General features: G+C 38.0%; 1 protein-coding gene across 1 annotated transcript in view; it reads left to right on the plus strand.

Annotated features, from left to right (window-relative positions):
* ADGRV1 (adhesion G protein-coupled receptor V1) overlaps positions 1-27431 on the plus strand; it is a 560737-nt gene that overhangs the window by 252193 nt on the left and 281113 nt on the right. Inside the window, exons 79-83 of the mRNA XM_065942069.1 lie at positions 425-609; positions 3756-4005; positions 4489-4628; positions 6360-6520; positions 14248-14348. Of these exons, the coding sequence (XP_065798141.1) occupies positions 425-609; positions 3756-4005; positions 4489-4628; positions 6360-6520; positions 14248-14348 (837 nt within the window). The remainder of the gene's footprint in view (positions 1-424; positions 610-3755; positions 4006-4488; positions 4629-6359; positions 6521-14247; positions 14349-27431) is intronic.

The following is a 27431-nucleotide window of genomic DNA, read 5'->3' on the forward strand; positions in this document are numbered from 1 at the left end:
GTTTTATTATCTCCCAGATTCTCAGTTCTTTGAACCAGAATCTGCTTTATGCTATATATGTCTTTCATAGGCCGTATGAATTGGGATAGATGTAAAAGTGAGTGCAGTTTTGACTCATGATATTTATTATTGCAGTTAGAATTAAGTGACCCCTGCAACCCTTTGGAGCTTTATCTAGATATTATATAGAAAATTTTCTTGTGACTATGCCTTCTCTTTATAAAATGAATATGCTTTTTAAAGTTCAAATGTATTTGACATTTAAATGTCAAATATAATTTTGACACCACTCAAATTCTTCATAGGTTTCATGTTTATTTTTGTTAATGTTAGTAACTGGTTATAAAGAACACATTATACCTTACGTATCATTTAAGCAGCTGATTTTTTAAGATACAGTTTCATACTTGGGATTTTTTTCCAGATAACTGTTGAAGGAAGAAAACAAGCATTAAGCATTGAAAGTCGAAATCTTTTCTATGAGATCCTTTGTGCTCTCGTTAACCCAAAACGCAAGGACACTAGGGGATTCAGTCACTTTACTGAAGTGACGGAGAGTTTTGCCTTTTCTTTACTGACTGATGTTACCTGTGGCTCTCCTGGTGAAAAGTAAGTATCTTTTAATATGATACCATACCTTACATGTATTCCTTTACAGGGTAGAAAGTAATAAGAATGCAAATTGACATTTTGATGATGTAACTAAGGCTTATACAATTAATGAATTGTACCTGGTGGGCAAATTAAGTTAATTATTTGAAGAAAACATAGAAACTACATCCAGAAAAAATTAATTTATACTGTCAGTAATATATTCTTCTTGTTTTGAAGGGTCTTTAAAAATAAAGCAACTTGTCATTTACTCTTTTTTTATATAATGAGTAGAAGATACATTCTGAATGGAAAAAAAAAAGATGATTCCAACTTTTAGATTATTTCAAGCCATTTTTTAAATTGTGGTAACATATACAGAAGACAGATTTTACCATTTAAACTATTTTTCTGTACTTCCTGGTAGCTCAGATGGTAAAAATCTGTCTACAATGCAGGCATACCTGGGTTCGATTCCTGGGTGGGAGAGATCCCCTGGAGAAGGAATGACAACCCCTCCAATTTTCTTGTCTGGAGAATCCCATGGACAGAGGAACCTGGTGGGCTACAAACCATAGGGTTACAAAGAATTGGACATGACTGAGCGGCTAACACTTTCACTTTCAAACTATTTTTAGGTGTACAATTCAGTGACACTTAGCATATTCATGATTATCGGGTCACCATCCCTAGGATGCATATCCAGAACTGTCATCCTCTCAAATTAAAAATCTCTACCCATTAATAACTCTCCATTCCTCCTTCCCTCTGTCCTGGTAACCTCTATTCTACTTCTTAATCTCTATTCAATTCACCTATTCTAGCCATCTCATAAGTGGAATCATGTAATATTTGTCCTTTGTGTTCGCTGTACTTTGCTTAGCATAATGTTTCTTCAAGTTTTATCCATGCTCTAGCATGTGTCAGAAAGTCACTTAAAAAAATTGTTTTAATTGCTGTATGGTTGATTTACAGTGTTGTGTTTCTGCTCTGCAGCACAGTGATCCAGTTATACACATGCATATATTCTTTTCTTTTTTTTTTTTTTTTTTTTTTTTTTCACTGAGAAATGTTTTATTTATTTTTTTTTTTTCTTTTTATAGTTACACGTATTCCCCATCCCGATCCCCCCTCCCACCTCCCTCTGCATATATTCTTTTCATGTTCCTTTCTCTTATGGTTTATTACAGGATGTTGAATATAGCCCCTGTGCTGTACAGTAGGACCTTGTTTTTTATGCATTCTGTATGAGAATAGTTTGCATCTGCTAACCCCAAACCCCCATCCATCCCTCCCTTGACCTTTGGCAACCACAGGTCTTTGAGTCTGTTTAGTGGATAGGTTCATTTGTGTCATTTCAATTCCACATAAGTGATATTATAAGTGATATCATATAGTATTTGTCTTTCTATTTCTGATTTACTTCACTTAGTTTGATAAACTCTGAGTCCATCTGTGTTGCTGCAAGTGACATAATTTCATTCCTTTTTTATGGCTGTGTAGTACTCCATGCTATGTATGTACTACATCTTCTTTATCCATTCATTTGTTGATGGTCATTTAGATTGTTTCCATGTCTTGACTATTGTGAATAATGCTGTTATGAACATAAGGGTTCATGCATCTTTTTGAATTATAGTTTTTTCTAGACATATTGCCAGGAGTAGGATTGCTGGATCATATGGCAACTGTGTTTTTAGCTTTTCGAGGAACCTCCTTAATATTTTCCGTAGTGGTTGCACCAACTTACATTTCCACCACCAGTGGTTCACTGGTCTCAGTCAGTTTGTACCTGGTCATGGTGGAGAGGTCAACAGTGGCAGCTTTTAGCTCCAAGTCACCAGTGAAGATGTGGATGGAGAGATGAAGAGATGAGTTTTTGTAAGCTGTTGTGGGTGGCCTATATGGATTGAGATGTTTTAATAGGCATTTTGGATGCAGAGGTCTAGAGCCTGAATGAATGGCTGGACTAAAGATAAATGTTCAAAAGCATTAATTCAAATATGGTAAAGATTTTTTTAAAAAGAGTATATAGCTAGAGGGAAAAGTTAGCCCTTATCTTTTCCTTTTGTTTTTCAAATCTTCTACTTAAAATTCTCAACTCGATTTCCTAGGTTAGGGACCTTGATGAGGTATTTGTATCCATAATACAATTATATATACTCAACATCACTTATGGCCCATCTAACTTACCTTTATCCTACTGTTCTCCGTATTTTTTCAGACAGGTTTCAAGTGTGATTTATCTTTGTGTCTTCTCATTATTTGTAGACATGATGTGTCCACAGGAAAACATATATCAGATTTTTTTAAGGACTGGTTACAAAATACAGACTTAAAGAATCTCTAGTCTCCCCTAGGCAAGGATTTTGATTTAGTAAAAATTGGATGTAATGTAGAAAAATATGTTGTTTTTTTTTTTGGCTATAGGATCTTAGCTTCCTGACTAGGGATTGAACCCATGAGCCCTGCTTTGGGAGCTCAGAGTCTTAACCACTGGACCACCAGGGAAGTCCCTAGAAATCTGTATTTTTAAAACAAGCTTCAAGGTGATTTCAACACACACTGAAGTTTAAAAAGCAGTTTCACTGAGCACAGGATCTAGTGCCTTGGGGTTGTTGTGAACAGAATTATTAAATGTATAAAGATTCTATTCAGGGCCATTTCTTTTATCAGGGACATGGTTAAATTAGAAATGCTCTGATGGCTTAGAAAAGGGTGAAGTGAACTTGATGAGAACTTGGCAGTAGATATATAAGGTTTGTGATACTCTTGTTTATAAAGAAGAGTTTCAGTTGAATGGTGCATCCTTTCTCACCCTATTCCTCCCATGCTGATGTGACTAACACAGAAATAGACATTTTTATAGCACAGATTCTGATAACTGTGAAAAAACTTTCAGAAACCCATGTTTCAGATCAGAAGGGGGATCAGGCAAGAGGATACAGAAAGTTCTGTGCAAAAAATCCTAACAATTCACCATGAAAGAACTGAAAGCATATTCTCTTTACTGCTTCTGGGTAGGTAGTATCATGGTTGTACATAAGGAACAGAGGTCCAGTGTAATAGATTTTTAACAATGTAATGGATTTTTAACAAATGTGAATGGGTATACATATGCAAATACATGCCATTTTAGCAGAACCTTTGCTTTTCTCTCATAGAGGCAAAACCATCCTTGACAGCTGCCCGTATTTGTCCATACTGGCTCTTCACTGGTACCCTCAGCAGATCAATGGGCACAAGTTTGAAGGAAAAGAAGGTGATTATATTCGAGTTCCAGAGAGATTATTGGATGTTCTGGATGCAGAAATAATGGCCGGGAGAAGCACATGTGAATTAGTCCAGTTTACAGAGTATAGCAGCCAGCAGTGGTTTATGACTGGAAACAATTTCCATGCCCTGAAAAATAAGGTAATCTATCATTTAAAGAATTATGTAGTTGGAATCTGCTTTTTCCTTTGCAAACATGCTCCTTAGGATACATGCACTTGATCAGACTTAAGGTAAGTGCTACATATGGTAAGCTAATAATGAAACATGTCCCATCTTTATGAACTCTTTGTAGAATGTTTGGGCTTAAAAATAGTTGCAGATATTTCCTTCATGTTTTATTGAATGAAATGAGAAAGTGGAAAAAACACATAGCTTTCACTAAAGCTATATCCCACTCCTGATGAAGACTGACATTGAAAATGAATATTGTCACTTGGAGACTGGTCAGTACCTGGAGTGAGGTAGGTCTGCAGTGGAAAATCCACCAGATACCCTGTATTCATAAGGAAGCTAACGATTAATAGTGCCAAAAGTGACGAGAAAAATAAAGCAAATTTCAGACTGGGAGTCTTGACATTTAATTTGAAGATGTTACATTTTCGGTTCTTTCTGGTATTACAGGTATTATCTTTGAGTGTGAAAGGTCAGAGTTCACAACCCCTGACCAACAACAATGAGATTCTCTACAGGATTTATGCTGCCGAGCCTAGAATTGTTCCTCAGACTCCACTGTGTCTCCTTTGGAATCCGGCAGCTGCGAGGTACTTTTTAATAATTCTTTAAAATCAGAATTTGTCCCTTCTTCATTCTGGTACCATTAAGCCCAGTTTTTTGTACTGAACGTAGATGGTCTAGAGTGAAATTTTTAGACTGGAGAATCACCACTACACTAAATGAGGCAAAGCAGTGTAGGAAGTGGTCTAGCCTTGTGCAGGTGGCAAATGCAGCCAAACAATTTAAACATGTGTATAACTCATTACTTAGCTCCTTTATTATTAACGACTTCCATGGAACTTAGCGTGAGTTCTGCTCAGTTCAGATAACCTTCCTGTGGTTACAGGTTAATTTATAGAACAGTGAAGGAATTTCTTTTGACTCCTTCCCTCTGGACTTGTAGTTCTGGATCTGATGCTCTATGTGTGGAGGGATCAGTACAGATTCATAATTCTAATCCATGTATGACTTGGATCACATTTGGGGATTAAAGCAGGCACAAGAAGGGGAAGAAGACAGTGACTCTTCCTTTGACTCTCCTTGGCCCCAGACCTCATGTTTCTGAGCAGTTCTCTCCCTGGGAGCTCAGCCAGTGTTGTAGGATCAGGCATGGCTGGCCTAGAGAGTTTTGAGTTCAAATCAGTCACTAGATTCTGTTACTTTCAGCCACACAAACTAAAATTCTGAAAAGATTCCACAGCCTAGTTGGGTAACCAGCTGTCCTCTTCAAACACCAAAATTCTGGCTAGTCTCTGTGTGGGAAAATAGTTTTCCTTTGAAATTCCTAATGTCTAAGGACGGACTTTAAACCTAATACATAGATACTCTACAATCCTCAATGTATAATTAATAGTGAATGTTTCAAGCTTGAATCTGCAGTTCGGGTTAAGAAGTTTCATGGCCTTAGAGAAATAAGGGGATCAAGAGGAACGAGAAACTAGAAGTGACTGCTCTTGAGCAGAGTAGTCACTAAGGGATGCTCAGAAGGTGTGGCATGTGACACTGTATTTGCTATAATTGTGACAAACTTTCGGTGCTGAAGGTCAAACCTTATAGAAGGAGACACCCGAAAAAACCCTAGAAGACATGTATGTAATGTAACTGGCTCAAAATCCAAATAGGTGTGGATGGAAGCACTTAGACAAGCAAGTAATTTATGTGGTTCAAAATACAGGAGTTGTGAATACGTGTAACTCTATGGCTGATTCATATCAATGTATGACAAAAATCACTGAAAAAAAAAATAAAGTATATTATAAAGCTAAAAAAAATAAAATAAAAAGAACTGAATAGGAAAAAAAAAGAGATAATGTTCATAATATAAAAGAAGGAAGCTATTAAAATCTTTAATTTATTTAAAAAAAAATACAGGAGTTGTGAAAAATGGGGAATGGTGAACACTGCACATTTTTGGCTGTGTTGACCTTTTGGTACTCTTGAATGCTAGGAAAGAGTACTTCCTGTTGAATACCTTGAGTTTGTTTGCTTTAGATGAGGTGGGGGCTAGCACTGCGGGTTTGAGAGGGTCAGCTTCTTCAATATTGACGATGCTTTTGCAGGTTTGGTTAATATTTAGGCTGCTGTTGAAGGTGTCTGTGGGATCTGCTGTTTCATGTCTTGGACATGATGTTCCCTCCAGTGTTTCTGCTTGAACATGTGGTCTGCTTCCATCTTGAGTAAAGAACACTTGGGTTCAATAAATTATTTTTTCTTCAAAAGCCGTCTCCACACCTTAAGTACTGATGAAAGAGTAGTGACGGTTGTATTTTTTGCTCTAGCTGGTTGTCCGACAGTCAGTTTTGCAAAGTGGTTGAGGACAGTTCAGACTACGTGGAATGTGCCTGTTCATACATGTCTGTGTACGCGGTCTACGCCCAGACTGACAACTTGTCTTCATACAATGAAGCTTTTTTCTCTTCTGGATTTATATGTATTTCAGGTGAGTTACCATATTTTTGAGTCAATAATTTAAAATATTGATGAAGATAAAAGTTTTCCCAGGGTCCTTTTATATAGATGCAGATGTACTGTAATTCATCAACATTACAAGAAAATAAACTTTCTCGTGGTCTTTTTTGTTTTTGTTTTTAATTTTCTTTTTTTGGCTGCATTGTGTATTGTGTGGGATCTTAGTTCCCTGACCAGGGATTGAACCCATGCCCCCTGCAGTGGAAGCACATAGTCTTAACCACTAGGCCAGGAAAGTTCCCTCTCATGGTCCTATTCATTAATTCATGCAACCGTCATTTATGGAGGACCAACTTTGTACTGGGGATAAGGCAAGAGCAATATATAGTTCCAACTCATCAGCAGTGTATATCCAGTACAATGTGAGATAGAAGTTAGATAGTAAAAAAGAGTTAAAGTTGATAGTGTTGATTTAGAAGGCAGATTCTGCAGTAGATAGCGGGATTGCATGAGATAATATAAATAAAGCATTTTGTATTTTCATTAAAAAATAAACCTACCCCATGGATTGATTTGCATTTTTCTATCTAGAAGCTTTAAGTATATTCAACTACTATGTTAAAAGATAAATTTTCCTTCACCTTCTACATCTAGGTCCCATTTCTGGCAAGAATAGGAACTTGAGTAGGGTTAATGTGTGTCAAACGATTTACCTATAAGTAAACTTTGAACAACTATAGAATTATTCTCATTTGCTGTTTTTACTTTATGGTTGGGAGTCTGAGAATTCCTTACACTGTATTTCTATCCCGACCCTTATGGATTGTGTGCCCCGAGTCAGCTTTTACAGCCCTACAGCTGCTTTTATGAACAATAAGCTACACAGAGAACTGGGTATAGGGTAACTCTGCCTGTATTCACATCCTTGTCCTGCCACTGGCTCGTTTCGAGACTTAGGGCAAATACCTCCATCTCCCCGCCCCAAATACCTGATTTTAAATTGTGTTAACAGGGTGGTAGATATACTAGCTCAGACCATCTGCCTTAATGATGTTTGATATGTAAATGTGGTTATCATTACATGTTTAGTGTGTAGACTGTCCCCTAATAATCTTTATTGATTCGGAAAATTTTGTGGAGGTAGAAACATGTAATTAATTATCCTTCTTTGTCCTGGTTGTTAAAATCTTTCCACTGTAATTTAATATTCTTTGTCCTAGTTGTTCAAATATTTCCTCTGTAGTTTCACTTTAAAAGTTATACATTTTCCTTAATGTATCTTAATTCTAAACCTTAGATTCAATAGCAGATGTTAATAATTTCTTATTCTTAATAACATCTTCCATAAGAATGATGGTTCTTGCTTAATAGATTCTTCTAGGTTTCAAAATCAGATGGCAACACCCTATTTTATTTTGATGCAATCTATTTAGAGAAATTTCATAGACTGATGAAATAGAACCAAAAGGTACAATGCCGAAATAAAATCTAGATGTCATCTCAAACATAGAGACATAATTCTAAGTGCTAACATGACCCACAAAAAATCCCTTGGTTGTTCTAAATACTCAACATCAAAGCAAAGAATTTTACAAACTAAAGAGAGAATGTTATCTTGATTTTTTAGAAGACTAGCAGGACTTTAAGATATTTTTTGAGAGAACTGTTAATAAATATATATGTTTGCAACTCACTCTTAAAAAAATTTACTCATGTATTTGAAAACCAACACCCAGATATTAGTATCTACCTTATTATTTTTGACTTGGAGTTATATTTGAGATTATCAGTTTTTCCCCTTCTCCTCATGACGTAATGTAACATGGATTGCACGTTCGGTGGTTCATGAGGCAGTTCTGTCTTTGTGCTCAGTTTCAGCTTCTGGGGTGGCTGATATTACATTTCTCAGAGGCCCCCCAGAAACAAGGAGAGAGATTTTCCATATTTTACATACACATGCTCTCATTTAAGTTAGGCCACACCAAATATCCCTTTGAATTTGGGAGCATTCTAACTCTTTTCTTGAAATGTGGCAACATGCAGTCAAATAGGAATTAAACCATTGTTTAATAAAAAAATTAAGATAGATCACAGTGTATCTGTTCTAATTCTGGTTTACAGTTCTGGTTGCTCTACTAGAGCAGAACAGTTGAAATGATCCAAGTATGTGTAATGAGTTTGTAAACCAAGAAGCTGAGTAATCCTCAATATGGAAAGGTGACAGATTAGGATATATACCTGTGACTTTTAAAACTGTAAACCAGTTTATCAAATTGCAAGAAATTAAACTGAAGTTATCCGTTGAAACTAAAAGTTATAGAGAGAAGTAAATGACTGTGCACATAAGTGTAACATTATGGGACTCACATCAAAGGGGGAAGAAATACAGCTCATAACAACTTTAGGTGATAATACCATAACCTTATAGTTATTAAGAAACCTAAGCATGCTTCTTAATATTTGGAGAATAATATCAAAAGAAACCTGCTCTGCTTTCCCTAACTGTTGATGTTGGCCTGTCAAAGGTAGACATTGGATTAAAATCATCCTGATTTTATTCTGGATACAGTTTGTATGGCCTCATGAGCTTAATGAGATCCCTGCCTTCCAAAATCCACTTCATCATTAACATCAGTATGTAAACTCGGTCATGTTTGATGTACTTGTAGGAGAGTCTTCTATTTAGAAGTGCTTTTAAACTGAGATTAGACTGCAGAGCTCACATTTGTTTCATTTTTTTTTTCTTTCTTTTTGTTCTCTGTGGTGGAGAAATCCTTTAACACATTAGTCAAACTAAAGCTATCCCTTTTAAATAACTAATAGTTTTATTTACTCTATAGATTACTAAGTATATAAATGCCAACACAATGTCATTGTTTAAAGTAGGTAACAGGAAATAATTGTCTGTAAATTACTAAATACTTAGGTTTAGGGATAAGGAAATCAGCACAATCCAGAGTTCTTTGAAGCATGCTCTTTCTTTTATTCAGGTTTATTAAACTGTAAGGGCTTCCCAGGTGGCTCAGACAGTAAAGTATCTGCCTGCAGTGTGGGAGAACTGGGTTCGATCCCTGGGTAGGGAAGATGCCCTGGAGAGAGGAAATGGCAACCCACTCCAGCATTCTTGTCTGGAGAATCCCACGGACGGAGGAGCCTGGTGGGCTACAGTCCATGGGATTGTAGAGTCAGACACAAATGAGCTACTAACGCTTTCTTTAAGCTGTAAGAATATTCTCGTTGTGCCTTTTATATTTTATAAGCTAATATTTTGATAATTTTTCTAGAAAAAAACTTTATTAGATGCCACCCATTCTTTTTTTTTTCCACCCATTCTTTTGAAATTATTTTTAAAGATGAGATATTTTCTGAATTTCTGTGTCACGTTTGCCCCAAAATGTTAAGTTCATATTCACAGGAATCATTGTCCTAAGACAGCCATTATCATTATGGGGAGAGTATATCAAAAGTTTCATTTTATCAAATTGGGAGTTATTCATAAGTAGAATAGAGAAAGATGTGTAAGAGCTTTAAAAAAAAGTAGTTTGAAGGGGTAACTGCAGGTGATAGAGAAGTCAGAGAGCTTCGTCTAACTCTGACATGGCATAAAAATGTAGGATGTATCTAGCTAGGTACGCGTAGCTGGATCGTTTAGGATGACCCTGGCTGGCACATAACCAAAGACAAGTCAGATATACTAAAGAAGCAGATTTAGTTCCAGGATTGATTAGTTCAGCACCTCAGTGGCATCATTAGCGGCCAAGCCTGTTCTCGTGTTTCTGTTTCGCTCTCCTCAAAGGTTTTCTTTTCTTTTCTCCACCTCGCCTCTGCATGGTCTTGAGCCGGCTGCGGCAGCTCTGAACGTCCCACAACGATGTCTGGGCTTGCCAAGAGAAAAGCACTTATGTGGGTCCTGTTTTAAGAGCCGAAAACCACGCAGAGTGTTTCCCCTCACATCTCTGACCAGAACTGTGTTGTATGGCCTTTTATAAACAGTTCCTTTATAGTTTGACACAGTGGCCCCAGCCAGTGTTTCTTCGATGATGGAAATGTGGCGCCTGACCACATCTGGTGATGGAGCCCTTGAAACGTGGCTAGAACAGTTGGGACCTGAATGTTTAATTCTATTTAATTCTAATTAATTAAAATCTACGTGGCCCTGTGTGGCTAGTGGCTATTGTACTGAACGTCACATGTTACCCGAAGGCTGGTCTCCTGGTAACCTCATCCCTCTGGAGTCAGTTCTTCCCTCTGATACACAGAACTTGTGTACTGTCAAATGTGGCTTATGGACTTTTGTTCAACCTGGTAAACTCTTCTGGATTGACAGTTTTGTTTTTCTGTCCTTAGCTTATCAGTAACTGTAATCCAGGGGCATTGTGTTGAAGGGAGGGTTGAAGGAATTTGGGAATTAGCAGAGATGAGCAACAGAAATGTTAAAAGGGTGATAGTTACAGCCAGCATTAGGTGGAGGAATAGAAAAAAACCTAAGGTAGCAGGTGAGTATCTGATTTAATAATCTAGCGGTCGTTTTTTTTTTTTTTAATGTTTATCCATAGAGGTGTCGCTAATGATAAAGAACCCACTTGCCGGTGCAGGAGACGTGGGTTTGATCCCTGAGTCAGAAAGATCCCCTGGAGGTGGGCACGGCAGCCCACTCTGGCATTCTTGCCTGGAGAATCCCAGCGATAGAGGAGCCTGGAGGGCTACAGTCTATAGGGTCACAAAGAATCAGACACAACTGAAGTGACTTAGCACTCACGCTTAGAGGAGACAGAGATACATAATAAAACAATATAAAATTTATAAATATTTTTAAGGAATTTTTATGGGAAAAATGTAATATTTGCCTTCTGGAGGATAAACTTTAGTTATTTTGAAAGTATATCTCATTCTTAAGGGATACCAAACAAGAGTTGTTTACTAGATATGTATGTTCATATATAAACATTACATATACTTATGCACATACAAACATTCAAATATTGTATAGATAGATAACAAGATCTTTGGTCCTCTTTGGTACTTAAAAAAGAATCTAGCTGCTCTTTAGAGTTTTTCTTATCTAAATCAAAGATTATCAATATTATTTTGTTAAGGGTAATTTATCTTCCCTCTTCATGTCTAATCATATAGAAAAGTCATTTGAAAAAAGTCATTTGTGTTAGTAAACTGATTAACTTTTTTTCCAGTGAAGTCTGTAACCTACATAGTGCTAGGAAAAAAAAGTAAATGAAGATTATTTAATAAATTACATGTTTGTTTTTCTGCCTAGTTGCTAAGGAATCAATCTCTAAGAAACTATTTAGAGTTTACCTTTAGGTAATACCTGGATTTGTTATACCTTATTTTTTAGAATTCCTTTTAGAATTTAACTTTTGTACTATGTGATTTACATATTAAGGGAATTTAAACCAAAAAAGAATTTTTAGTTTAAAAAAATCTGCCTTGTAAATTTAAATTTTGTATGCTAAATATAGCTCTTCAATATCATGAGAAAAAAGATAAATAATTAGTCTTCAGGAACTCGGTAACCAAAGTATTTATTTCTTTACATCTAAGGTGTTCAGTAACTCTCACAAGGTCAGCTGAGGTAGGCTGCTTGAGGCTTTTTCCCCTGCATCCTTTTTTCCTAAATAAAACAAGCACTTGGATAATATCATACATCATAGTTACAGGCTGTTAGAATCCAGCCCATTTTCCTGCCGCTGGCTTTGAATCCTGGACTGTCACCAGGTGTCATGCTAGCATTTTTAATTAAAGCTTAGTAGACTTAATTAAATATTCTTGATCTGGTCAAGTTTAAGTGTAATAAATTTATATCACGAAATGGGAGTATAATGGAGAATTACCAAGTTAGGGGGAAAGGCTGTGAATAAGCTCTTTTTGGGAACTAGAAAAAACAGTTGATTCAGGAGTATTTTTCCTTTGCCCAACACAAATCCCCTTGCCTCACATTGTTACCATCCACCACAATAAGCTCACAGAAGAGCATGTATTTGTCATCACTTGGCCTACAGTGAAATGAAACTTGCAAGACCCTGCTTTTAAGTCAATGTATTATACGCGCACACACACACTCTCTCTCTCTCTCTCACACTCAACTTGAACTTTGAGTTGAAGGTGGCTCTGATCATCATAGAAATGCAAAGTGTACATTAGTGAGTTTGGAACAACAGTTTCAATCGTTGATAAGCTGCCTAAGCAAAGATGCAGTTTCTGGGTATACTTGTGTACCTTTGTGGGTGGATTTGGGAGGCAACCTCAGGACTTGCACACCTGTCCCAGAAGGCCTCATGGCAGTCTTCCAAAAAGATGGATTACTCCGGATCTCTTGGCCCAATTTCTAGGCTGAAAGCCCTGACTAATGCAGAGCCTCACTTCCTGTGTGAAACTTTGTCTGCCTTTTGCAAACCTAAATACACCGAGAGCTTTTCCCGAAAGGACTTCTGAGAGGCATTTCTGTGCTGACGAGTAGTCACAGACCCCACGTGGGCATTTTGCAGCTGCCCAGTCCACTTATGCCAACATGTGGTGTAAGTTCCATTGCTTCAGAAAAGATAATGAGGAAACAAAATAAATGCAGCTTCTCCTGTTTGCCAGGGGGCCATTGATGAATGAGATAATGCATGCAAAATACAGGGCAAAGCAACATACACAAGCCAGTTGTTACGTGTCATTACTTCCTAGACAAAATAACCTTACTGAGGACGAGAGTAGAGTAAAAGGCTTAAGTGATAAAGCAAATATGTCGCTTTTTGCAGCACATTTAAATTTTTAAAAGTAAGGAAATCTTTTAAAATATGTGTACATTCTGCATTTAAAACCTAATAGTAGGAACTTCCCTGGCAGTCCAGTGGGTTAGACTTCTCTGTCCAATGCAGGGGGCGTGTCGGTTCAATCCCTAGTTGGGGAGCTAAGCTCCCATATCTTGTGGCCAAAAATCCAAAACATAAGCAATATTGTAACAAATTCAATAGAGACTTTAAAAATGGCCCACATACAAAATCTTAAACTAATATTAAAATAAATGTATGCAAATTGCAAGATAAAAAATTTTATGGGTTCATCCTGAGATTCAGGTAGCTGAGTTCAAGTAGATTCAAAGAAAATAGGAATAATGTTTTTCACACCACTTAGAAGCGTAGATATTTGGGTTAAAAACCACCTTGGTGGGAAAGAACACATTTTGTTCCTGGTTTTGGCACCCAAGAGTGTAAGGTTGCTTTTAAAATTCATAATCACCACTTTTGTAATTGCCTAACTATTCTTAGTTAGATAAAAGGGGTAATTACCAAACCTGAGTTTTGGTAGCATCAATCCCAATTTTATGCCTGAAAAATCCTATTCACCTTCACAAATAGATCCCTTTAGCCAGAACACCCATTCTTAGAGAATTTAGAATGGAATTTGATTCTTTTCTTAAGCGGTTAACACTTGTCTGATGGAAACAGAAAACTAAAAGTTTAATGAAATTATTAATCGGCTTAATTTGTGCCTTCTTTTTAGTCGGGAAGTAAACAAGTAGATATTTGAAATGTAAAGTTACCCTTTGGGCTTAATTGAGAAGTATGAGGATTTTATATGTCTGGTCAAGTGGCATGGGTTGAAATTGAAGCGTGTATGTCCCCAGAGATATTGTGCTATGTGACCTTGTATTGTAAGCCCAAAGATACTGCGCTTACCTTTTCTGAAGATTTCACCGTGCTCCTGTTTGTTCACGGATTGTAAAACCGCACACGGCCTTTTTTGTTCCTACAGGTCTCTGCCTGGCCGTTCTTTCCCATATCTTCTGTGCCAGGTATTCCATGTTTGCGGCCAAACTTCTGATTCACATGCTGGCAGCCAGCTTGGGTACACAGGTAGGAGAGCGTGGGATTTCCCGCTTTCATGCCATATTCATTTCTTCTGTGATCCTTGAGCTGAGTGTATAAGTAAAATTTAATCTCGCCCTAGTTGAAATAGGCTCGCTTAGTTTTGTAGTGGAGAAGAATGAGGAAGGAGACCCGTAAGAGCAAATGAGAGCCTCAGGTCTAAGCAGTGTAACATTGTTGAGCTCCTTTATCTCTTCTGCAGATAATTACCTTGATATCACCGCTAACAAAGAAAATAGCTGCTGCCTATTAAGAAGCATCAGTTGGCAATTTATACGTGTAAATATATTGTAAATACATATATAATATATTTAATATAATATATTAAAATTAGCACATTTCAGTTTAATCTGAATAAAACACGCTGTGTTATAGATCCTTTATGTGGAGGGCATTAAGATGATACGTACTTTAAAACATCTGGATAATATATTTTGCTTCATTTAGTATTATAGAATACAATTTGGTAGACCTTTTTTTTTTTGACAAGCTGTCTATGGCAGAAGAAATAATGTGAAAAACACTGAGTCATTCATTAGCATGTGTTTTAAACCATGTAGTTTTTAAAGCCCAGAAGGCAGATCAAGATGAAATTAAATGCCTTTTCTGTCCATAAGGTACTCAAAGTCTAAAAGAGTAGATGTGTATACAGATAACTCTAATGCAGTGTGGTAAGTGTAAACACAGACTATGTGTGAAGATACGTGAGGACTTAATTTTTCTGTGAAGGTTAAGAAAGTCTTCCTAGAGGAGGTGATATTTGGGCTGAGCTCAAATGAAAAGTTCCCACAGCTTCTTGATTAGCAGTGAGATGGGCATAGACATAAGTATAAGTAAACAGGAAAAAGCATGATCACTTCTACTTGAAGGCTGTAATTACAGTTCTAGTAAGGATACACTATATGGTGTTATTATTGAGAGAACTTGGTAACACTATTTTATAAAATTTCCTCTTTTTTGGATGGTGGGTACACTTCGACAGCGCGGAAAATACTGTTTCCTGATTCCTTGCTGGTGTATGCATGATTCGATTTATGTAAATTTATTGTGCTGTATGCTTAGAATTTGCATGCATTTTAAGATGCTAATGGCATTCTATTGAATTCCAGGCAGAACTTTTAAAAATATTATTAGAGGAGGGGCTGAAACGTAAAATGGAAAATTATTTGGAACACTGGCCTTCTCTTGCCTTTTTTGCTCCCAGGAATGAAAATGACATGAGTAAATTTCTTAACTCTCTTTTTTAGGGAACAATTAACTGCTGAATTCTAAGTAGAAGGTACCAGATTGTGCTTTTAAAGTACCTATGAACTATGAGAGGTAACAGCTGTTACCAAGGGGGGTTTACACTGAGTTTGACAAGGCTATTTATATTGCCTTGGTAACTATCTTAACTGTCTGATCTTGCCTTTGCTTCTTGTATTTAAGATCTTAGAAAACCCGCCTTCCATAATTAGCGTTTACTTGGCTGTATTCACCACCCACTCTGGTGATTTTTTGGCAGCAAATTTTGTACAAGTCTTAATTATAGAACCATAGAATTACAGACAACTCTTCAGTGTCCTAGCAGACAAATTTGCTCATGTCTAGGGATGTGAAAAAGAAGACTCAGGATTTATATCTTGGGATGTTGCCTTCTGATTCACATTGCACTTAACATTAATTTTGGAGAAAGTGGTTAGTCAAATCCATGTTTTTCAATATATTTTTAGAAGAGATAAAACAGTGTGGCATGAAAACCCTGCAGTGTATGACTTGTGACATGGGATAACTAAAACATAATGTCCGTAGTTTATTTTTGGTAGGAGGATTGCTGATAGTTTTTGATAGAACGTTCTCTTTCCTCAAAATGTTTTACCCATCTACATTGATTTTTAAATATACTCCCTAAAATAAAGAGAATAATTTTCTCCCATAAAACCTTTTAGCTAAGCCTTTGAAAATTTCTTAGATTCTCCAAAAATAGAAATGGAACTGACTGTAGGAACTTGGACCTGCCTTTTCTTTTATGGATTTTAAAATCACGTTTATATCTGTAGTTATAAAATCTTGCCTATTGCAGGGGTGGGGGGTGGGAGGGGGGTTCAGATCCTTTCCTAGATCTCTCATTTGAATCCTCTATCAACTCAAGGTTCATATTCTTATAGAGAAGTCTTAAAAAATACAGTTTGACCTGTGGTCCTTAGACTAAAAGAATAAAATTTCTCTAGCTGACCTCAAGAGTTTGAGTTGTGAATCTTTTGCAGGCACGTCTGCCAAGACTGGTTTTAAAGACTTTATTTCTAGCCTAAGTTGAATGACTTTTGTGGGAAAGGGCAGAATGGAAATGTAGTGGCCTCTGACTTCCTTGCAGGACAGTGTGTCAGTGAGGGAGGCAGTCAGCATGGGGAGAATGTGGTAGTCTGTCTCTGCTTCTAGAAATATATATTGTATCTAATATTCTTGCTTTACAAGGCGAAAGATTCTGCTTTAATCTGGAATTTATGCCATTCAAGCATCTTTGAGAACTACTGACTCTAAATTACCAGCAGGTGGCAGTAGATGATTTTTTTTCCCCCCTAAACTGGGTTTTGGTCTCTAGCAAAGATGGAGTTTGACTCTGCCTGCCAGCGGAGGAGATTCAGGAGACGTGGGCTTGATCCCTGGGTCTGGAAGATCTCCTTGGAGTAGGAAATGGCAACCCAGTCCGGTATTCTTGACTAGAAAATTCCATGGACAGAGGAGCCTGGTGGGCTGCAATGTGTCTGTGGGGTCACAAGGAGTCAGACATGACTGAGCATGCCTAACTGAACTGAAAGATGGAGTTCAGTAGAAAACTTGAGATTTTTTCTCAGCACTTCTTTCACTGGGCTAAATATTCTACTGCAGCTTAGAAAATAGGCATCTGTGATTTTCCACCTCTCTCCTTTTATCCCCTTTGTTCAGATTTGAACTAATGAACCTGAAAGGCAGTGTGAGAAAGCTTATGCATCACTAACCGGGACTTCTCTGACTGCCCTGGTGGCTCAGATGGTGAAGAATCTGCCTGCAGTGCAGGAGACTCGGGTTCAGTCCCCGGGTCAGGAAGATCCCCTGGAGAAGGTCTTGGCGGCCCACTCCAGGATTCTCGCCTGAGAATCCCATGGACAGAGAAGCCTGACGGGCTACAGTCCATGGGGTCACAAAGAGTCGGACATGAATGAGCGACCAATACTTTCTTCTTTACTTACTTTTCAGCTTGGACTATCACTGATCATTTATAGTTAAATTCAGGGGCATAACATTATTTTCGTTATATTTACATTGTTATAAGCTTTAAGAAGTGTGTTGTTACAGAAAACTGTGTTGATTGAAGTGTCACAGAAGTTTTGAGATCCAATCTGTGTTTTCATTAGTGTTTACTTTTAAAGTTAGGTGTTTTTCCTTCAGTGCCAAGGTAATGTTCCTCATTCATCTGAAAGAATGACAAATTGTGAGACGTTTATCTTCAAGCTTGAAGGAGAAGAGAGCAAACAAATTTTCATGGCATTGGGTGCTATTTCTCGGAAAAACATCTAATTATATCTTTGAAATTTTTATCTTAGAATCACATTGCCAACCCATGTGTGCCCTGATAAGGCTGGTAAACAACGAGGACAAAGGACAAGTTTGCAGTTCAGGGTTCTCAGTTCTGGGGGTTCTGTCAGGAAAAGCAGTTCTCCAAGTCCAAAAAAAGAGCAGAAGTTTCCTCATAGAAAACATGACGATAAGATAGAACTGCATTTTCTGTGATTAATAAACTTAACCAGGGCAAAATGTTTGAGTTTTTTCTTTCCCCTGGTTTTTTGGTTTTGTTTGTTTGCACGGCCTAAGCGTGGGGGTTTCCCAAGTGGTGTGGTGGTCAAGAATCCGCCTGCCAGTGCAAAAGATGTGGGTTCGATCCCTGGATCAGGAAGATCCTCTGGAGTAGGAAATGGCAACGCAGTCCAATAGTCTTGCCTGGAATTTTCCATGGACAGAGGAACCTGTCAGGCTGCAGTCCAGGGAGTCACAATCAGATGCGACTGAACACACACACACACACACACACACACACACACACACGCACGCACACACACACAGTCCAGGGAGTCACAATCAGATGCGACTGAACACACACACACACACACACACACACACACACCTGAAGCACATTTTTCTGAAGCTGAAAAGCAAATGAGTCTAGAAAAAAAAATGTGTATAAAAATACTCTCTGAATTCAGATGATGCCAAATATCTGAAAATTTGATCTGAATTATTGGTAGCCACTTGATGTCTAGGACTTTTAGCTTGCATAGGCCTTCTCCTTAAGAAGGGACCAGGCAGTCACCTTAAAATTCAGAGGACTGTCCTCTGGAATTTAGCAAAAACGGGACTGCCAGTGATGTGTACAGTTTTTCATTCATTCTGTAATGTTTTGAGAGATCCTGTTGCCATGTCATTTTGTTTCCTGGGTGGGATCATGCTCAGATCTTCCTAACAGTAGATTCTGCTTTAAACTGCAGTTTATTTTATTTTAGCTGTGAGTATCTGCATCTCTGAGTCTCAGGATCATTGGCTGTATGTGACGGAAGCCAGAAGCCAGCTGTGACCTCTTCAATACTGGTTCCTTGTGGCTGCTCCAGGGTCTGGTTTCTCTCCTAGCAGCTCGAGTTGCTGTGTGGAGACTGTCAGCTCAAGACAGTCATTGTGTGTGTAGGGTCTGGAAACGTATACCTGATAGGCTTATTTTTGTGGATTGAAGCAGGGTCAGATGGCAGTTGTTAAATGTTCATTACTCAGATTTTTCATTAGTTGGAAGTTTTGGTCAATAGCTTGTTAAGCAGTGTATCCTTTGTTATTTTTGCTTTTGTTATTTAAGAAAAAGAAATTTAAAAATTTAACTACAAGAATAAAAATTGAACCTTGCATTGAGGTTGGGAACTTGAGAATTACAAATATTACTATTCAGTACAACATTTATGATCTTATGTTAGTGCAGATGTAAATAGATTAGGAAAGTATTTCTTGAAGTTTGATGTAGACATCTTGTTAAAATTCAAATACTAAATCATTAAGTGTGGGTAGGTTTCTGATTTCTGCTTATTGAGAGATTAGGCTAGCTCTATCAGTGAAGAATCTGCCTGCAATGCTGGAGACCCAGGTTATAGCCCTCAGTCAGGAAGATCCCCTGGAGGAGGGAATGGCAACCCACTCCAGTATTCTTGCCTGGAGAGTCGCGTGGACAGAGGGGCCTGGCGGGCTGCAGTCCATGAGGTCAGAAAGAGTCAGGCATGACTTCTGTGTCCGACTAACACTTTCATTATTTCATTTCTGGTTGTTGCTGCTGCTACTGCTGTGTTGCTGTTACTGTTGTTATTATTCCTTAACCCATAGTATTAACCTGTTTTCTTTACTATAAAATTATTTGTTGAAGAAATTCCACTAATTAAACTTTTACTATCATTTAAAGTGTCATTGCCCTGAAACCATTTACAAACATTTGTGTTTCCTTCCTGAGGAGAAAACTTCTCCTTCTCGTTTTCTTTTTTTTCCCCTTCAGTTACTAAGAGGATTCCCTGGTAGCTCAGTTGGTGAAGAAGCCACCTGCAGTGTGGGAGACCCCAGTTTGATTCCTGGGTCGGGAAGATCCGCTGGAGAAGGGATAAGCTACCCACTCCAGTATTCTTGGGCTTCCCTTGTGGCTCAGCTGGTAAAGAATCTCCTGCAATGTGGGAGACCTGGTTCCATCTCTAGGTTGGGAAGAGTCCCCTGGAGGGTTACTAAGATCCTCAGTCAGAGGAACTCATGTAGGATGGAGGGTGCAGACCAGGCTTTTATTCTGGTCTTTTTCATACCTTTTCACGTTTGCAGAACTTCTCAGTGTTGCTTTTGGACATGAAACACTAGAAGGAAAGTGTAACCAGCCCCATCCCCCATTTCTTTCCTCTGAAGAGCTTGTAAGCACCCCTACTTCAATAGTATTGAGTATGTAGGGCTTTTATTTTTGTACAAAAATTTTTCAAATATTTAACTGTATCTTTCTTTTATGTCGACTTTGACTTGGTGAACATGAATAAAGAGCATTCTACACACAGCCGTGAATATACATTTGAGTTCAACTTATTAAACTGTTCACTTCTAGTTTAGGTACGCTCATTAATGTGGCCAAACTATCACCACATTCATTATTATGAATACCCATTCAGCCATCCAGTGGTGAAATTAAAACAAAAATTTGAACATCCCCATCAGAATCATCAGTCATCTGTGAACTCACCCACTTCCACCTCATCTACCCTATGACAGTGTTGAGATTGTGCAGCGGGAAATACCAGGCAAGATATACACACATGAAGCGTGTAAATAACAGTTTGAAAATGAACCTTATGGTAAGAACCAAGCTGTGTGTTAGCTGTGGGTGGGGGCCTCAGCTTGAAAAGTCTCCATGGAGCAAGTAGAATCAGACTTGCTTGTTTAAAAGATGGATGAGATTTGAAGAAATAGGATGTGGCACATTCTAGACAGGGAGAAGACCAGGAGTAAAGACCCAAAGGCTATAGCGACCCTGGGAATCTCACTTAGGAAAGGCCTGCTAGAAAAGCCTGCCATAGGTAAGGTGGTTGTATATTATCTGAGAACTGATGGGAGACACTGATGGAATAGTCCAAAAGGGCACAATATTAAATGATTAATCTGGCAATTAGAGATTAGATTGAAAATGGATTAAGGCAGGAGAAAATAGACTTCAGGACATCAGTTTTGAGAGGCAGGGTGGGCAGTTTTTGCCATCATCTGGTTATGATGCATCATGAGCTTAGACAGTGGTAGTGGCAATGAGAATTCAAAGGAAGGAATATGAACTCACACCAACACTCTGTTTTGGACTTCCCTGGTGGTCCAGGGGTTAAGACTCCGCACTCCCAAAGCAGGGAGCATGAGTTTAATCCCTGGTCAGGAAACTAATCCTCTATGCTGCTGTTGCTGGCAAAACAACCCCCCAAAAACAATAAGAAAAATTTGTTTGCTCTATGAAAGTATTACTGTTTCAGTTTTGTATTTAAATCAGTACAAAAGTCACATTGTAAATTTTATCTTCTTTAATGTATCAATAAACATTAATATAGCACCTACTAAGCATTAAATGAGGTTGATACTAACACACTTCCTATTTTACAACTGAGAAAACTGAGGCAAGAAGAGTTTTAAGTTACTTGTTCTAGGTCATGTAGTGATACATGAAAGAACTGGAAATGGAACGCTAACAGCCTTTAACCCTAGGCTTCCCAGGTGGCTCAGTGGTAAAATAATTCGCCTGCCAATGCAGGAGACGCAAGAGATATGGGTTCGATCCCTGGATTGGAAAGATCTCCTGGAGAAGAAACTGGCTACCCACTCCAGTATTCTTGCCTGGAAACTTCTATGAACAGAGGAGCCTGATGGGCTATAATCCATGGGGTCACAAAGAGTTGGACAAGACAGCATGCATGCAGCCTTTAACCGTTAGGTACACTGCCTCATAAGTCATGAATTAATGGGATTTGCTCTATCACCAAAAAGGTAGAGAGCCTTTTCTATTAAGTCATTTGACTTAAATAGAAAAGACTGAAAGTTTTAATAGATGGAGAGGGATACATGCAGTTTGGGGCATTCGGGGTTTGGAGTTCCTGTAGCACATTTAAGCTAGTGACTCAAATGTTAGCTATGTAGACAAATGTTAACACTATAAGGTAGTTCTTTGGTACAGGTTGAAGAGAGAACCTGATTCTAGAATACACATAACTCATGTCACAGGGACTTGCCTTCAAGGCACTGAACTGTGCAAAAAGAGATTTACATATTTTGCTTTATTCATTCCTTGTAACAACCAGATGAGGTGGGCACTTTGATCATCGCTATTTTACAAATGGAAAGAATGGGCCTAAGAGAAAATCAGTCATCTGTTGCAACCTTCAGAGCTAGAACATGGCATCTAATGCGGTTCAAACTCAGGTCCGTCTGCCTCCAAAACATCTGTGTTTAAGACCTTGTGCCCTGTGGAATGAGAAGGGTCGTTAGGAGCTGCTAACTAAAAGCACGGTTAAAGTTTCTGAAGCCAAAGAAGAAAAAAGGTTTCACTTGGGAGGATTTAGGATCAATGGGAGATTAGTCCTCCAGTTTGGCACGAGCGGAATCACTGGAAACCTTGGAGAGATGATGAATAGTAAGACATACAAGCCTGAGGAGTTCAGTAGGATGGAAGGAAATAGAAGTGCGGTTTCAGGCCACACCTGAAGGAAGAGTGGCCGTGAAAGAAGGGGGCCGTTGGGGCAAAGAAGGTGGAACAGCTCTGGCCCCTCTGATATAAAAAGCTTGCAGCTTTTTAAGGGGAGGGTTTCCTTTTCTCCCATCTGACCGCCCCGGGGCCCATTGGTATTTTTCTTTTCCTGAAATAGAACTTTCTATAGCAGTTTGATGGGAACGTAATATGAATTAGTAAATTTCTCTTTTCATGTTTTTATTTATGCTTTTTGATTACTTTGAAATTTTTTACGCATAAGGCAAGTTGACTCCCTCCTTTCCTGCCTAACCTAATCATGTTATATCTAGGAGAAGATGAAAATCTAGTTTGAGCTCCCTGCCCCCATTTCTTGAATCCAGATTTTTTTGATGACCTTATATTTTTAGCATTATTATTATTGAATTTTGCATGAACTTGTAATCTGTCATGAAGTAAATTTGTACCTACTGTTTATCAAATAATATGATAATCCATTCTATCAATACAAATGAAAATATTAATATTATGCTTTTCACAGGTATGTGCTTTGAGGGATTAAGTTGATACTGCTCTTTAAAATGGAAGAAAACTTGAATATTCATCAAAGTATTGAATTGCAGAAGAAATAATATATGTTATGTTTGCTTTCTTTTTTTTTTTTTAATTTTTTATTTTTTATTTTTCAGTGGGTTTTGTCATACGTTGATATGAATCAGCCATAGAGTTACACGTATTCCCCATCCCGGTCCCCCATCCCACCTCCCTCTCCACCTGATTCCTCTGGGTCTTCCCAGCCCACCAGGCCCGAGCACTTGACTCATGCCTCCCACCTGGGCTGGTGGTCTGTTTCACCACAGATAATATACATGCTGTTCTTTCGAAACATCCCACCCTCACCTTCTCCCACAGAGTTCAAAAGTCTGTTCTGTACATCTGTGTCTCTTTTTCTGTTTTGCATATAGGGTTATCGTTACCATCTTTCTAAATTCCATATATATGTGTTAGTATGCTGTAATGTTCTTTATCTTTCTGGCTTACTTCACATTTTCCTTATATATCACCTTTATTTCTTAAAAATCTTTTAATAATAAAATCTAGCTCACTTTTTTTAGCAAGCCCTCAGTTGAGCAAGACTCACTAAGTTGAAAGTAAGTGGACGCTGAAGATACAAAAATAGTATTCTGGTCACACTACTGGGAAATTCAAACTTTCCCAAGTGCTGAAGCTGCAAAGCTGCAGAAAGAGTGAGTAATATTCTGAATGAGGCTACAGTGACATTATCATGTTTGCAACATGGCTTTTGTTATTAGGAAAAATTGTGAAGCAAATCCAGACTTTACCAGAAAATACTGGTTTGTAATCTTATATTACAGCCTCAGAAACATAAACTATCCTTGACTTTTACAAGACTTCATTTGATTTCCTGAAGTAGGGAAAAATCAGCGTCTGAGAAAAAAAAAGTCTTTATGAATGTTTAATGATAGCTCTAAAGAACTCTAACAAATATGGAGTGTAGGAGGAAGAGTCCCATTTTTGGAATTGAAGGGACAAATGGGGTAGTATCCCAGCGCTGCTGGGATATTTTTCCAATTGAAAAATCATTGGAAAAATAATAAGAATATATGCCTTGCAGAGTTGTTAAGATAATTGGTCATGTTCCAAAAGCCTGAAGCACAGGGCCTGGGGCCAAACAAGGGGCAAAGTCTTAGGATAAGGTAGTTCCTGCTGTTACACGCTACAGAGTCCCACCGGGTTCTTCTCTGAGTCCTGTGCTTCCTAATGCCCGTAGGGGAACCGAGCCTGCTTTTCTCTGCTGGAGGTTTTCTTGAATCAATAGCAGGGGCAGCGACCATTTTTTCAGCCCCCACCCTTTTTAGATAATCAGCTCTATCATGCCTGTTACCATACCTCTCACTGTATCATCGCAGAAATGTTTTCATGCTAGTCTGCAATACCTTTAGACACTATATTAATTTTGCTTTGTTTTTATTTTTCAAATGTGATTTTTTGTCTCTTATTCTTAACTATTTTTTAGGTGTTTGTGTCTTTATTGCTTGTGTTGAATTGTTAGAACCTTAGGAACTGTAGAGATACAGATGGACGGATGGATGGATGGATGGATAGGTAGATACCTATTTGGAAAAAGAAAACTATTTGGAAAAAGAAAACTATGTGTATGCCTATTTATGGTTTGACCTTGTGGATGTGTATTTGAAATTTGGAATAAATTTTTATAAAAAATTTTCTTGAAGTATCGTTGACTTATAGTTTCTACTATACTGCATAATGACTAGGCTATACATATATATTCTTTTTCATATTCTTTTCCCTTATGGTTTATCACAGGATGTGGACTATTGTTTGTTGTGCTCTATAGTAGGACCTTGTTATTTATTCTTCCTATATATACTAATTTGCATCTGCTAATCACAAACACCTAATCCTTCTCTCCCCCAGCCCCACTTCCCCTCGGCAACAACACGTCTGTTCTGTGTCTCTGAGGCTATTTCTGTATCATAACTATATTCATTTGTGTCATATTTTAGATTCTGCATGTAAGTGATATTACATGATGATATCATATTTGTCTTTCTCTTTTTGACTTACTTTGCTTAGTATGATATTCTCTAGATCCATCTAGGATGCTGCAAATCTGCAAATGTCATTATTTCATTCTTTTTATGGCTGAGTAATATTCCATTGTGTTTTATATCTTCTTTACCCTTTCATCTCTCAGTCAAGGACCGTAGTGGTGTATGTATCTTTTCCAGTTGAAGTTCTGTCTCGGTATATCCAACAATAGGATTGCTTGATCATATGGCAACTCTGTTTTTTAGTTTTAGTATTTTGTGGAATCCCTATACTGTTTTCCATAATGGCTATACCAATTTACATCCCCATCAACAGTTAAGAGGATTCCCTTTTCTTCACACCCTCTCCAGTATTTCTTATTTGTAGACTTTTAAATGATGGCCCTCTTGACTGATTGCGGTGGTACCTCTGTATAGTTTTGATTTGTGTTTTCTAGTGATCAGCAATGATGAGCGTCTTTTCATGTACCTCTCGCCATCTATACGTCTTCTTTGGAGAAATGTCTGTTCAGATTTTCTGTCCACTTTTCAACTGGGTTGTTTTTTTTGATGTTGAGTTGTGCAATCTGTTTGTATATTTTGAAAATTAAGCCCTTCTCAGTTGCATCATTTACAGATATTTTCATGTCTGTAGGTTTTTTTTTTCCTTTTGTTTATGGTTTCCTTTGCTCTACAGAAGCTTGTAAGCTTGATAAGTTCCCATTTGCTTATTTTTGTTTTTATTTCATTTGGGAATAGGCATTTTTTTTAAACACAGAAACAATATTTAATGAAGTAGTACTGCTAAGGACTACCGTAAGCACTTGATCTATGTAATTCCATGCAGTTCTTACAACACTCTTTGAAACCATCAGTAGTATTGTGATTGCCTCTGCATTGCACATAAGAAATCTGAGACCCTAAACGGTTACATTACTTGTCCTAGGTCCGTGGCCCCATCTCTATCTGCAAAGGACACCTCAGAACCCATCAACGTGCTTTTCCCTCCCCTTTCATGGCATATAACAGTGTGGTCTCCCTGCAGACATTAAACAAAAAAATAGCCTTGTTGAGATAGAATTCACATGCCATACATTCACCCATTGAAATTGTATAATTCAGTGGCTTTCACGGTATTCCCAGAATCGTACCCCCACTTCCACAGTTTTATTTTTGTAGTTTTTATTGAGGTAGAGAAAACATTTGCTCCTGTACTGATCATGTCTGTCCGTAGGCGTCTCTTTAATCGTTATAGCTTCTCGACATCTTGCTTCCTTTTGTGGATCTTTCCGACGAGTGGCCCTCACAAAATTGGTTTTTGCATTTCCGTACACATCTGCAAGTCCCAGGAAGTCGTGCCTGAGTTTCAGCTGCTTGCTCTGCCAACGGTGTCTTATACGTAATTGCCTATCTGTCTAACTGAGCTTTAGGTTTCTGAGCAGAGATTTTTCTTTTTTTCACATCATATACTATTGCCAAAAGGTATATAAGAGGGTCACAATGCCAGCAGTTATCCAAGTAAAGTAGCCTTTCCTTTTGGGTTATGAGTCGTGTGAGTCTAGAACCATCCTTCTGGCAGAGTCCCGTTTGGGAGAGTCTCCCAGGAACAGGCTCTGTGTTCTGCCAGGAATGAAGAGGAATTTGGTTTCAGGAACTATGTTTTAGTTGTGAAGGTGAATGTTAGTTCTAAGGGTGGATGTTACTGCCAAATAGAAACATTTACATGTCACGTGTCAACAACCAAGTGCATTTCAGAAGATAGGAAGTGCAAGTGCTTTTATGGGGTTTGGCCTGGAAACGGAGAAATTCTACTGCCATCCCAGAGCTCCCCTCTCACCCCCACCTCATCCCAGAATATGCCCTCACTCCTTCTGGAACACAGAAGTCAAAGCTAAGTGAAAGTCAACTTCTGAAATGATATTCTCAATTTTTGCATTTTTTAAAGATTTATTGGTATGAATATTCCCCTTCAAAAACATGTATAGTATTAACCATATTTGAGGATTTAAATGCATTGTATCTCTCTGCTTCTAGAAGGTATCTCAGTTGTATCCTCTTCTGTCAGTCTTTACCTTTTTCATGCTCATCTCTTTTTTATAGTAACATCCAGGTTGTTGGGTTGGCCAAAAAGTTCATTCAGATTTTTTTTTTCATGATGAAACGTTTATTACCCACGATTTTGCTCTGGCCCCTTTGTTTATAATCTGTTCTTTTCTCAGCAGCCAGAGTAGTGCTTTTAAAGACTAAATCAGCTCAAGTCCTCTC

This window comes from Muntiacus reevesi, chromosome 1 (genome assembly GCF_963930625.1).
Source record: "Muntiacus reevesi chromosome 1, mMunRee1.1, whole genome shotgun sequence".
NCBI classification, from domain to species: Eukaryota; Metazoa; Chordata; class Mammalia; order Artiodactyla; family Cervidae; genus Muntiacus; species Muntiacus reevesi.